Raw genomic sequence first — 14,444 nt, forward strand, 5'->3', positions numbered from 1 at the left:
TATGTATTTGTATCTATACATTTTGGTATTTATGTATATATAGCAACACTCTTGGCACTATCCCATTCCCTTGCTGTAAGTCCTATCTACAAAGGTTGCCTGTAAGTGATTGCTTGCAGCAATAAGGCCGCCTTTGCATGTTTGTCATTGTTTACTGTATACTCCTTACTGTTCCTTATCCTGTATGTTGTATGTTATACGTGCAATAAAGTGTTTCTTCTTCTTCTTCACATCTAGCCGATTTTCCATACCTCAAAACACCATTCATTCAATATTCCAGGATGCTCTATCTAGTCCACCAGCAGCCCTCGCAGTGCGTGTACCACCCCAAACTCCTCGGATCCTGTACAACGGATCCCACATCATGCCTGGTCAGAACATCACCGTGCCAGCCGGAGGTCGAGCTACTGTGGTCTGCGAAGCTAGATACGGCAACCCACCCGCTTACATCGAATGGTATTTAGGTGTGTTTCATTGAATTATCATATCATTATAATAATTTCAAAAGTGTGTGTGTTTGACGACCTTCTAGGCATACTGCTAAGCAATGTGTCCATGTAAGTGGAAGTCTGGAAGGCCCCGGTTTCGATCCCCAGCAGAGGCAATTTGGGGATATAAAAATCAGAAAAAAAAAAATTCGCTTATTCACCATACCTGCGCCCCCTCTAGATGAGCCCGCGCAATGCAAAGTTTCGACACAGTATAGTTTACATAGAAGTGTTAGATTTCATTAACCGGTTTCCGACCTTGCCTTAGAAAACCTTAGAAAACTATTGTTCTCAGGTGTTAAAGATATTGACCAAGGCTGACACCTTAACGTTTCCTTAACGTTTTTCGAAGGGACAGAGGAAAAACACTGATAAATCTGCCGAAAATCTGAGCCGCCGGGCTGTTTCTGGTAGGCGGCTTTATTTATAGTAATAATTGGCAGACCAACGCAGATGATATGTCGAAATCTATGAAGGGCCATCAATGAACATGTCATACAACGCTAAGCCCCAATTGCATGGCCACCATGCACTTCAGACCGGAACACAGCAATGCTTGGCGGCAGAGATAAGCATGTTGACACAGTACTTCCGTAGACGAGCTCTGCCACAAAAATCTCTACTACTTTGTTCTCAAGCTTTGGTATGAAACTTCTTAAGACTTCTGACCACTATTCAAAATCAGCAACTTTATATGATTATAGAGAAAGAACGTCTAACAGCCTGGAGTCAAACTAATTCATCAGAAGTTGAGCGACCGAGGGTGTGGGCAGCACGGTCAGTCCTTGAACTTGGAGCAACCAGATCAGCACATGGCAGACAACTGTCCTGCAGAGCTCACCATCCCTCGTACCCGTCTCCGTATTACAGGGACTCTTACACCATGCTGGATGTTACATGTAAGTGCTAATGTTTTAAGAACCCAAAATAGTGATAAAAAGAAGTCAAAGCAAGTAAATACTTATCGGCTAAGCGTGCCACGATGCTTAGCCGCACGCACGAAACGTTTTTTATACACGTTTTCTGATACGTACCGCTAGGATGTGGAACGCCCTCCCGGCAACTGTGTTTCCTGCCAAGTATAGCTTGAGTACCTTCAAGGCAAGAGTGAATAGACTTTTTCTAGGCACACGTGCTCCAACCTAGACCTCATCGTTGCTTTCTAACGGGCATGATTGTCGTCAAGCGTTGGCCTATCGATAATAAAAAAAAAACACCAAGAGCCGAAACCAAAACCGAATATCTCACCATTAGATTTACCCTATCACCAAAAAACACTATTTTCACTATTTCAACTTTACCCTTCATTTAAACTTTACTTTTATATTTCAGTTCATTTTAATTATGTTTAAGATAGCAATCAAACGCTAACCTGTCAGCGATAAAAAATACTTAATTTTTTAATTAATTAAAAACTTCAAAGAGTCCGGCTACAGCCTTGTTTTTTAGTTGTGAAATTAAAATTTTGTGTGACCTAAGTAACTACTTTATTTTTGTAATGTGCCAAAATGTTTTAATTAAAAATTGTGTGAAAAATATTTTACTACCTACGAGTACTTACATTGTTTGCGTGCAAAGGTGTGCTTCTAGGCACTGTTTAATGTCTAGCGTTTTTGTTATCTACTTTAGTTTCACATTTACGGACGATTTTATTTGAGTTTTGCTTATTAAAGTTCTTTAGTGAAAAAGGAACGCTAAAAACTTCGCAAGGGTTTTTTTAAAAATCGTTTTATCTTTAATCTTTGCTTTTACCGCGTGTAACGGTTTTTTACTGCATTTCATGCAACTACTATGTAAAGACGGTTATGAATGGTTTTTTCTAAAGCACGTCCATGATCACGTGGCTTACAATAATTTAATACTGTACTGTGTTTTTGTACTGATTTTCCAACATAGATATTGAATTTAATTCTTGAAAAAATCAATTCATATTTAATTTACTATATTATTTGTTAGTTAATATCTATGTCAATATATATATTGTATTTATAATGGTAGTTACTTATTTACTTATTTGTCTTTAGTGACAAATATTGTTTTGTATATATATATTACATATATTTATTTAAGTAATGAAATATAAATTTTATGGATATATGCATATATGGATATATAGATATATGCAGTGCAGCAATTTTATGGATATATGCACCACCTTACTATTTTCTGTATTTTTATCTTCGCCATACGTGTACCTATACGTTGTTTTGTTATACTTTTCTTTTTTTATGTACTTTTTGTGGTGTACATTCATTCATTCTTTCTTTCATCCATTCAATTCATAATTTGTTTTTATCTCGAGTACTTATTGGAAATCACTCAACCTAAGTAACCTTTCTGAAGATATCCAGGTAAGATTTGAAAATTACTATCTCTAAATTATATACAAGCTAGGATGTACAACTGTATTATACTCGTAACTAGCGGTTCGTCTGCGTGGAATTTCCGAGATCCCGTGAGGTTTTGAAATTTCTCTCGGTGTTTTCCTATAGGCAAATCATAAAGCAAACCTAAGTTACAATACTAACCAATTTTGGTGAATATAACTTAAAATCTTTTCTTGTAAAGTAAGGGGCTATACAGTCACGTGTAACCACTAGTGAAATGGATATAACTTGAAAAACTTCAGACTTTCATACTAACTTTCTTACCCTGTTGTCTTTCCTTCTTAGGGGTAATCTACTCACGGGTACGGTACACTACTCAAAGAATATTCCATCCAAATTTTATATTTTTAAGTTCAGCCGTTTGAGCTGTGGATTATCTTTTAGTTTGTAAAGTCAAAGCCTTTTTGCCCGACTACGTCGCGCAAAGGGAACGTAATGTGTTTGTTAATCAGTTGGAATCCATCATCAGAATGATTTGAGCCAGTCAAGATATTTAACGGCTGACGACTGTTGTGGTGGTATATAATATTTCTTCATCATAAACCCATCACAGGCCCACTACAGGGCCCCAGTCTCCTATCAGAATGAGGAGGGTTTCACCACGCTGGCCAAGTTTAGATTGGAAGGCACATACCATAAGAATGTTATGGAGAACTCTGAGGCATACCGGATTCCTCACGATGATTTCTATCGACGTTGAGTGCTATATTTAAATTGCTTAAATTAAAAACGCACGTAACTCCAAAAAGTTAGAGGTGCTTGTTGGGATTCGAACTCCGTACCCGAAAGTGAAGCTGTCGCCTTGCCCACTAGACTAACACCACTTCAATAGATATATAGATATATTTATATTAATATATAATTATTTCTTTTGCCCAGTTCCTCCAGAAGTTTCCATCATAGGAGCCGATGCCAGTTCCCTTGCGAGTCTAGAAGAAGGTTCAAGCGCGTTGACCCTCGAATGCAGAGCAGATGGCAATCCGAGCCCTTACGTTTGGTGGACGAAGGACGGCCAAGTAATTGGTACTAACGGACCTAAGCTCATTAGAGCTCCTATATCGAGGAATGACTCAGGTTAGTATTAACTTTAGAGCATGATATCATGGCCGACGGTTATAGTTGATGGTGCTCTGAGACCATTATAAATGGGTACTGAGATAGCTGATGAATATTTTTTTATGAATATAATACATCACACAAACATTTTCCAGTTGTGGGAGTCGAACCCACGACCTTGGACTCAGAAAGCAGGGTCGCTGCGCACTGCGCCACTCGGCCGTCAAAAGATAAGATTATGACAAGATGACCACAATTTTTTTTTTTTTTTTTAATGTTTTATGGGTAACCTTATGAGTTGCATCCGCGTTACCTGGGGGGAGCTGGAGCCCTAGGATTTGAAGAAGCATAATGCCGACTCGTGTCAGCCTGTACCTCAGTTTGAAGGTGATTAGAACTTACCTACGCATTCGAGTCTGTGGCCTGAGCACATTCGTATCACGTAAATGCTGACAAAGATGAGGTAGAAGGTGTGCTTGCAGGTATCGATGTACTGAGAAGTGGACCAGAAATGGACACCACGCATTGTACCTTTCGCTATGATATACGTGATCTTAAACGATATTTTAAATGTGGAATCACACTTAAAATATCGTCGTTGTTACTTACATTGTGTTAGGCAATAATTTTTTCTTATTTCTAGGGATATATGGATGCCAAGCAAGAAATTCACTGGGAACCTCTGACTCTGTCAAAATTGAAATAGATGTTAAATGTAAGTGTAAAATATTCTTTAAATAGTATTCTATTTAATTCTGATATGGATTATAAATAAAGATACTTATGAACATTTTAAAAGAGATTCGATACAATCTTCCCGAAGACCTCAAGGCCTCAATGGTGAGCTGAGGAGGATAAGTGGGGATTCCAAGCTCGATACCCAGCGGGGGAAATTTGGGAATTTTTAATTACTAAATTTTCACTTAACTATCCATTCAACAAAGACGGGCCACCTAGACTATCGTTTTGGTATGATGCCGCGTAAAAACCGATTAAGGTTTTAAAATAACTGCCAGAACGCTAAGGTTAGCCCGCTGCCATTATAGACTGCCTTATCACTTCCCACAAGGGGAGATTGTAGAGATTGTAGAAGGGCTAACCTGTAGAAGGATAAAAATATTTGTTTTTTGAAGCCATTCTTAATCACAGCTTGAATAATATTAATGTTTTCTCATATGTAAAGAATATGTAGATCGAGGAAGCTCTTTTAGCTATAAATTAAGCTTTATTCTTCTTTTACAGTTCCACCAAGAGTTACGTGGGTAGGACCAGACACAGTTGTTGAAGCGAATTTATTTTCTGAGGTCACCTTGGAGTGCAAAGCAGATGGAAATCCCTCGCCTTCTTACCAGTGGTATCATAAGTAAGTTTTCTCAAACATCCACCTTTTTTACTTAGTACAAGGTCGTGCGGATTGGTGGATTCCACACACCTTTGAAAACATTATGTAGAACTCTCAGGCATGCCGGTTTCCTTCACCGTTGAAGCAAGTGATATTTTAATTACTCAAAATGCACATAACTTAAAAAAGTTGCGAGCTGGGATTCGAAATCGTCTCCCAAAAAGTGAAGTCGAGCTTCTAATGCGCTATCACCGCTTCGTTAATGATAACATAGAAATTAAAAACGCATATAAAAGTTTCGGAACTGGTAGGATTTGAACCTGCGAATCGACGCAGTCTGGCTTAGTTGGTGAAGCACTTACAAACTAAGCTACGGTTCTCATACAGCTGATGCCGAAATTACTATACCTATACCTTTTTTTAGTATTATAGCGACGGTAGCGTCATCTATTAGGAAATATTGCAGTTTCGATCTACTTTTCAAAGGCCAGATTACAAAATATCTAAAGCGACCTCTGCCATGCTATGTACCTACTATTATGTACTTCGATGGCATTAACATGCGATATAGGCTATCAATGAAACCTAGATGATACAAAAAAATTTGGACAACTTTATTCATTTAGTTCGGTTAGGTATCTTTATCGGATACCTCAAGCGGTGGTTGCTTGCTTTACTTGCTTCATTGACATGTAATCCTTTCTTTTCAGTCCTAACCTCTCTGCTCTAAGTGGGCACCTAGAAGATGGATACCCGATTTCCTCCACACCTCAGCTGCTGTTACACAACGTTTCGTATACTCAGCATGGCCGCTACACTTGCATCGCGTCCAATCACATAGGACTTGAGGAAAGGTAATTAAACGGAAAATATTATTTTGTATTTATTAAAATTATATTAATTTTAATTAATATTATTCTTCTTATACATATGTTTTCAATTTATATTATAAATTATGTGCAATAAAGAATTTTTCTATCTATCTTTCCATCTAATATTAATTAATATTATTATATATATTAAATTTTGTGCAAGACTTGCTAGCTCACAATGTTTTTTTAATTTTTTTTAACAAAAAAGATGCACAAATGCAACATTAAAAAAATCTCGCCAAACTGATTAACCAGTTTGTTGGCGAGTTTGCGCTCATGTAATTTACATCTAACATGCACCAAAAGCTTCAATATAATAATACTATATCTAGTATATCTTATTCCTAATTAATAATATTTTAACGCAAACAAAAATAAAAAAATAGTCTAAAACAAATTACTACTCGAGGATTATTTCTTAGGCTAACAGTCAAGAAATTTACAGAAGTCGTTCCTTAAACTTATTCTTAAGAACTACTTCACTGACCTTATTATCTTATCTAGGCTATTCAAATTTATTAAAGATTTAAGACACAATAGATAGATACTCGTAGAATAGAAGATAAGAATTCAACATTTTACCACAGTATTGCACGACTTTTGGTACTAGAAATCGAGGATTCGTTTTCTAGTCCAATACAAAAATATTTTTGTATCCATCTCCGTCATTAGTATCCCACTTTTTAAATTTTTTCTATTCCAGATCATGTATTTTTTATTGTGGTGTATAAATGAAAAAAAAATGGCAGCCCGATTATTTTTTCCTTCCATTAATCAAGAATAGCCCTAATTATAAATTACGCCTTAAAGGCATCGTAAGAAAGATAACTGATAAACCTTATTCTAGGAGCCACCAGTCAGAAGCGATCACTCTCAACGTCCTGGGCCCTCCAGTTGGAGAGCCTATGACTACAGCGCATGCGTGGAGTGGCACCGAGGGCAGAGTGCAAGCTTCCGTTTGCGCAGACCCTCCCCCTAGAAGAGCCGCTTGGTTGTGGGGCAGCTTGAGGCTCGACGTACCATCACATGTTGGTGAGTAAGCTTTTTTTTTTCTACAAGTTTAGCCCTTGACTGCAATCTCTCCTGGTGGTTAGTGATGATGCAGTCTAAGATGGTAGCGGGCTAACCCGTAAGAGTATGGTAGTCACACCGCTAATCGGTTTCCACGCGATGTCCCACCGGAGCAAGTCGGTAGGGTGGTAGCCTAGCCTCGGCCAAAGCCTTCCACCAGACCAGAGAAAATTCAGAAATTATAAATTCCCGAATTCCCCGGAAAATGGAAATCGAACCTCCTACTTAAATACACAGTTCTCTCAGTTGAGCCAGAGAGGTCGTCAAAGAGGTAAGCTACTACCGTAAAAGCAGTAATTATACTACACATTGAAATTATATACTTTTATAGCCTCTAGAAATTATATACCTAATATTACAAAAAAAATAGGTTTCAACCTTTACCTTGAAAGACTCACTACAGCGGAGAGCACGGCGGAATGTCACCGCACGGTTACAGATTGAAAAGATGCCCAAAACCTAAAATTAAGAAAAGATTCCAATTCCTCGCAACTGAATGCAACATTTTCCCATAAAATGGTCTAGCTTTGATATCGTGCGTAAGTAACAAATGCTATTATTTCCGGTCCCCAGGGAACGTTACCCTGGCTATCTTTTAAGATATCTTTCAAGATGCAAGTTTTTTTGGGCCAAATTTTCGCATTTTCGCATGTGTTTTACGCCATCGGTTGGCCTGTAAGGAATCGCTATGTAGCGATAATGCCGCCAAATGTATTCTTTGCGTTTATGTGCTTTGCTTGCTTTCATTATGTGGTGTACCATAAAAGTGTATTCATTCATTCATTCATAGATTTGAAGCAATAAATTAACCGCGAAAGTATTACGGGCTTTGGACCAAGTATGCTTCTGCGAAGTAGAAAATCATAGAAATCCATTATTTTATGGTGGTCTATTTCTTCTACACTCTTTCTCCATTATAGATACAACAGAATCTTACACTGATCTCTCTTGCAGGTCGATACAAGACGTTAGAGCCAACCAACATCAACGGCTGCTATCGGTACACTCTGCTTATCAGCAGCACTAGTCTTTCCGACGCGAGGGTGTACGTGCTACATGTGGAGAACGAGCGTGGGTTCTCGTCACACTCTGTTGCTCTTACTGTTCATGGTAAGTACATCCTTTCTTCGTTTCCATTTCTGTACATGCCCTTTGCCGTGTTGTGACGGCAGACCAGAATACAGTTGTCACCACCACCACCGGTGTCGTACGAGGCGACTAAGAGAGTTTAAAGGGAAACGGGCGGCAACCTCCTCAATGATACTAGTTCCATCTACTGCGAAAACCAACCCGTCTGCTCAGTTTGGTGATAATGGCCAAACTCTCCCGTTGGGAAAGGCCTTTAAGTCTTAAGTGGACGTTTTAAGTGTGCTGTTATACGCACTCTTTTATTAATGATTCCTAAGCTATCATGTTAGTCTTGAGTGGCATGTAGGGTTGGCAGACCAGACACATGCAACAATACATGTGTCACTACCCCTCCTCTTCGATCACTCCTCGCGGCAGTGGCGTGCATAAAGGGTAGCCACAGGGTATGTAGATGATAAATTTTTTTATAACTCGTACTGGAGATTATTTTTCATTTTATATATCAAGGAAATCTCTAGTACGAGTTATAAAAAACTTTAAGATAGGCATTGTAAGAGTTCCAAAAAGCCGGGGACTTTCTTCATTTCGTTTCATCAGCATACCCTGTGCATACCCTCTATGTGCACTGGGTTTAACCTTTGGCTCTTACTCTCCTCTGTCTGAAAGACCCGTGCCCTGTAGTACGCAGATAACAAGTTGATGATAGTTACTCTACAATTAATGTTATTCGCTTTGTATATTTGTTTTGGAATATAAGAATGAAATAAAGTATTAAAAAACAGCTACCAAAAATGTAGTAGGCGTATCAAAATTTAAATTAAAAAAAGTTCAACAAATTGGCATACCAAATAGATGACCTGTGACAATTTCTTCACGCAGAGAATTTTTCGCTAACAGAGACAGCGCACGTGGCGCCGCTCATCGCAGCCGCTCTGCTCATAGCCGCGCTGCTTGTGATTGTGCTGTGTCTTATCGTACGCTGCAAACGGCGGAGAGGTACTATTTTCCACTTAAAACTTAACTTTCTTTGAAATCGTGCAATATGTAATGCTAAAGACATTAAGATCGAGCATAAAACACAAAAAAAAAAACTAACTGTAAGTTCGACTTGAACACGAAGAGTTCCTTACCAAGTTGAAATACGAATCACTTGTGCTTTTATAAAACTAAACATTACACTTTTAGGATGTTTAGCTACCTGAGCAAACCGTCTCAACATCGACACTCGACTAAATCGACTCTACTCTAATTGAAGCATTAAAATATAACAAAAAGTGTTGGACGCGCCGTCAACGAGTTGCTCACTAATCATATTAACACATAAATATTGTAAAGTTAATTTATGTCACGTAACATAAAGCTTAAATATCAGCTGGCTCAATGTTGAGTCCAAATAGTAAACCTTTATTACTTTGAACTATAGTAGAATCCGTTGTCTGTGGTGTATGAGAATTACTATGCCCTCACAGGGTTCCATCTTCAAGGATTTTAAATGTAAACTTTAGATTGATAGTTTCTATTTTGTTATTATATTTATATAATCTTTAAGGTATTATGATGGTATTGCAATTGGATCAATATATATAATTGTGGGGTCACAAGCAGCGTTTGAAGGAGATATGCAAGTTCAAATCGTTCTGGTTCCGAAAATATCAATTTACATATTTGGGATTACCTCGAAGTGTATGTAAAAACACTTTAATAAAACTATAAAATTAAAGTGAGTCTGCTCTATCTAGTCTTGTCTATTTCAGTGTGTATATTATATGTTCCTTTTGTTTTGCAGAAAGTGTCGAGTACAAGACTGATGATTTAGATAGGTAAGTCAAAATCTTGAAACACTGCATGTTCAAGAACTGCCTCGTTAATCTAGCGGTTATCATATTCGACTCGTTATTTATTTTGTCTCGTTTCGATTCTGGGCTTCGCTAAAAATATAGATATTGGGGTTTTCTGTAAAAAAAAACTCAATACCTCAAGTTACAAAGTCAGCGTTGTCCGTCTCTATGCTATGAAATATACATAGTTAAGCCGTTATATATAGTTAAGCCATCGTAAGCCCCGCTCATTATCACTAACATTGGATAATAGTCGTTCACTAAGCATTGCAGTATGTAAACTACAATGGTCAGGAAGGTTCAATACTCAATTTTCCACCAATTAAGTACGATATATTGACATTGATGTCAGCTTAGTATATTGTGCAGACCCGATATATTTAGCTGACATCCCATCGACCGATAGAATGCAGTTGTTGAAGCTTACGGACACTACATTTTTATTGTATCTGGAATGAAACCCCCTTCCCTTCGGCTTACGTCTTCCCCGCTACCTATAATGTTGACTCCTTGAAATCAAGAGAAAATTTTCTTTTGAAATCTTATCTAGCGTGTCGTCATTTCAGGATATTTTATTATTATTGACACTATTAGATAAGAGTTATAATCTTTATTTTAGGGACGTCAAGGTTTGTCATATAAAAATTCAAATATTGCTGAAAACGATGGTACACCAAGCCACCAAGAGTTATAAAATAAAATCGATATCAAACAGTGTCCAAGCTACATATCCTTTCCTGCTATGGGACAGACGATTCCAAGTTTTGGAATAGTAATAAGACTGATTTATTTGTCCACCAGCGAGAAGACAGTGCTGCCAGCGGACGCGGTGTACTCCCCACGGGACCAGCCCCGTGCCAGTGCCCGGGTAGGGACAGTAGCGGAACGTGCAGGTCCCGGGACGGGCGCGCGTTACTCGCCCGGTGCGCTGCAGGTGCGGCGAGCGGCCGTCGTGCTACAGCCCCCCACCACCGTGTGAACTGCACAGGTGTGAACGCACCTTCACTTATTAACATCTTCCTCATTAATTTCTTCTGGTGTACTTTAAACTGCACATGGGTAGGAAGGATGGTGTATATTTCAGATGCTCCCTAATCTTGACGGCCGAGTGGCGCAGTGGGCAGCGACCCTGCTTTATGAGTCCAAGGCCGTGGGTTCGATACCCACAACTGGAGAGTGTTTGTGTGATGAACATGAATGTTTTTCAGTGTCTGGGTGTTTATCTGTATATTATAAGTATTTATGTGTATTATATTCATAAAAAAATATTCACCATCTATCTCAGTACCCATAACACAAGCTACGCTCACTTTGGGGCTAGATGGCGATGTGTGTATTATCGTAGTATATTTATTTATATTATTATTATTAACTATAAACGGCTACTCAATCATTAACTCTTCATAACTAACATCTTCTGGTATCTCTTTTAACAAAACTGCTGTATTCCTGACAGGCTAGCCTACTACCATCTTAGACATACAAGGTAAGGTAGCAGTCAGGACCGAATTTATAGTAAAATAAAAAAAACTTGGTTTAAACGGTGAGTAGGAAGCTGCAGCAGATATCAGCTCTAACTATGTTAACTGCACTGGTGTGAACACATCCCCACTCATTAACATCTTAATAACGTATATTTAAGCTGGCTTACTTACTAAGCCCAAAGATTGGAACTATCGTTTCTATCCAGGTCATTGCAGAACAGAAGCAGATTGCAAATGCATAACATATTCTAACTCATTAACATTCCCTTGGCTCCTTCTAGTACATTTCTCCGACAGCATACGGACAGGAATAGAAGTGCAGGAGACGAAGGCAGATGCTCCTCGAACTTTTTAATTGCACTGGTGTCAAGCTTCCACTTTTCTAACATCTTTCTCATTAATTACTTCTGGTATACTTCAAAAGACAGCACAGAAAGCGTAAAAATGTTGGAACGGAACAACTTTATTATTTAACAGATTCTTCTATTCTTCATATTATGGATTCACATGGCTTGAAACAATGGCGTAGGAAACTGTAACAGCATGCCACCACAGATGGTTCAAGAACGTCCTAACTTATTAACTACTTCCATTATATGTATGCAGCAGGTAGAAAACAGAAGCTACAAATTCTCATTCACTCCTTCACATCTTAATTTTTTTTAATTACATATTTGTGTTTTGTACTCTACTTGTAGCATAATGCACAAACTTGTCGAAAAAAATGGCGGCACATTGTAAAAAAGCACAAGTACTAACGTTCCTCCGTTCAGAAAAACGTAAAGGTTTGCTGAGAATGAGTGGCGTGCAGGGTATGTACAGGGTATGCAGATGGTATAAAATGAAGAAAATCTTTAGTTCGAGTTATAAAAACTTTAGGGTTGGCTTTTTATAACTCTTACAATGCCTATCCTAAAGTTTTGTATAAGATTTTTATGTTACTAGGTACATTCAAATTTGGATGTATAGCGGAGAAAGCTAAGGGATAAGTGTATAGGGTTAGGGCTTCGGTTTAATTTTTGGGTTGCCATTCGAATCCCATCCCACACCTATAATTTTCTAAGTTATGTGCGACTTAAGCAATTAAAATATCACTTGCTTCAATGGTAAAGGAATACATCGTGATGAAACTTGCATGCCTGAGAGTTCTCCATAATGTTCTCAAAGGCAGTCCACCAATCCGTAGACTACAAATCTAACCCCTTCTCAAAGTGGGATCAGACCCGTTCCCTGAGATGATGAGGATGATGTAGGTACATGTACATAAGGCGGCATATCGCATGCAAAAGCTAGGCAAAACCCAAACGGTTTCCCATTAATATATATCACAAGCGTTTATTCACCTGTCACAATGATTCACCGCAAAGCGACGTTTCATTATAGTAAGTGCGAGCCAACGCGTAAATCTACGAGGCTTTTTAAGAAATTAACAAAGCTGTAATTAATTACTGTGAACACAAACATTATTAATTAATAAGTTTTTTTTATTCTTTTTTTATTTCTTATTACATCCAAAATAGTAAACTATCATCATCATATCAACCCATTACCGGCCCACTACAGGGCAGGGGTCCTCCCACTATGAGAAGGGGTTAAGGCCGTAGTCCACCACGCTGGCTCAGACTATTAAACTATAGTGTTAAACCTATTTTTAATGATCGAAGATACCTGGTACGTTAGGTTAGAATTTAGATAATAGAAAATTAGCGAGAGTAGGTTCTTACAAGATGTAACCGGAATAACTCATCCTTTGCGACTTTTTATCGTTTTACATCCTTATTATATATAGAATCTTACATAAAGGTAGAATCTAGTTAATAATATAAAAGTTTTCTTAAATACACTAATAATTAAAACATAATATTACGTTTTATAATGCTTACTTTATCTTCTTCTTTCAAATCTTAAATTCTACAAATTTTAGTTCATTATTGATGTGTTAAAGAAGAAGAATTTTACAACAACAAAATTAAACCATATTTATTTATCTAAAGTATAAGAAGTCGTTCCTAACACGGCATTAGTAAGCTTAGTATTTTCTTTGCGCTGAGACTATCATATGCAATTCGCGTCGGATCTATTGATGCTGTGCTTGTCTAACTCTACTTAAATTACCACAATATTATCTCATTATTAACTTGTAACATAACAAAACGAAGTAACATAACAAGTTTCCAAAGAGTGGCAAGCTAGGGAAACGTTTTCTCTATCTTAAAAAAAATCTGAATATAATAATACCAAATTAACACAAAAAAACAAAGCAGACAATCATAGAAGATGGTGTATTTAATATTTTCTCTACTAATTTCTGATTATTTCTTCTCAGGCAGCTTTGTCGGCGTTGGAACAAGAAGCCAAAGAAAACGTTTATGCGGTCCTTGATCCGCATATTCAGTACGAGTTAACTATAAATAAGCACGGGGAACCGCCTAAGTACTTATCGCTATCAAAGCCTCTAACTAACCAAAGAACGCACGCTTTTGATCCGCAAAATATTAATGAGATTAATAACAATTATTATGGCAATGAAAATAGATTACCAAATGAAACTGACCCAAGAATCAGAAAATCTGATAGAAGTTACAAAAAAAATAACAAAAATCAAAAAAGCTACTCCTGCAAAAGCAATCAGGACGTGAAATATTCAATAGACCCTTATTTTGGAATGGTTAGAGCTTCTAAGAATAATAATGTGTTCAGAGCACAAAATGTTAGAGATAACGCTCGTAGTAGTTTTAAAGACCAAAGCAGAATGTTTGAAAGAAATAATTCTGCAAAAAAAAGTGTTGCAAAAAACTATGAAGAATGTGAATATAG

General features: G+C 37.6%; 1 protein-coding gene across 2 annotated transcripts in view; it reads left to right on the top strand.

The window, feature by feature from the left end:
- The window catches only part of LOC120628761 (kin of IRRE-like protein 1), a 182,771-nt gene extending 168,690 nt beyond the window's left edge, over window positions 1-14,081 (top strand). Inside the window, exons 4-15 of one of the 2 annotated variants that reach the window (XM_039897371.1) lie at window positions 281-464; window positions 1,193-1,387; window positions 3,755-3,949; window positions 4,575-4,646; window positions 5,174-5,294; window positions 5,984-6,127; window positions 6,993-7,177; window positions 8,171-8,326; window positions 9,185-9,301; window positions 10,092-10,125; window positions 10,945-11,131; window positions 13,954-14,081. In XM_039897371.1, coding sequence (XP_039753305.1) covers window positions 281-464; window positions 1,193-1,387; window positions 3,755-3,949; window positions 4,575-4,646; window positions 5,174-5,294; window positions 5,984-6,127; window positions 6,993-7,177; window positions 8,171-8,326; window positions 9,185-9,301; window positions 10,092-10,125; window positions 10,945-11,122 — 1,581 coding nt within the window. In that variant the 3' untranslated portion in view covers window positions 11,123-11,131; window positions 13,954-14,081. The remainder of the gene's footprint in view (window positions 1-280; window positions 465-1,192; window positions 1,388-3,754; window positions 3,950-4,574; window positions 4,647-5,173; window positions 5,295-5,983; window positions 6,128-6,992; window positions 7,178-8,170; window positions 8,327-9,184; window positions 9,302-10,091; window positions 10,126-10,944; window positions 11,132-13,953) is intronic. The other variant, XM_039897372.1, reaches the window with a different exon arrangement.
- The last annotated feature ends 363 nt before the right edge of the window (window positions 14,082-14,444 follow it).

This window comes from Pararge aegeria, chromosome 13, assembly GCF_905163445.1.
Source record: "Pararge aegeria chromosome 13, ilParAegt1.1, whole genome shotgun sequence".
Taxonomy (NCBI): domain Eukaryota; kingdom Metazoa; phylum Arthropoda; class Insecta; order Lepidoptera; family Nymphalidae; genus Pararge; species Pararge aegeria.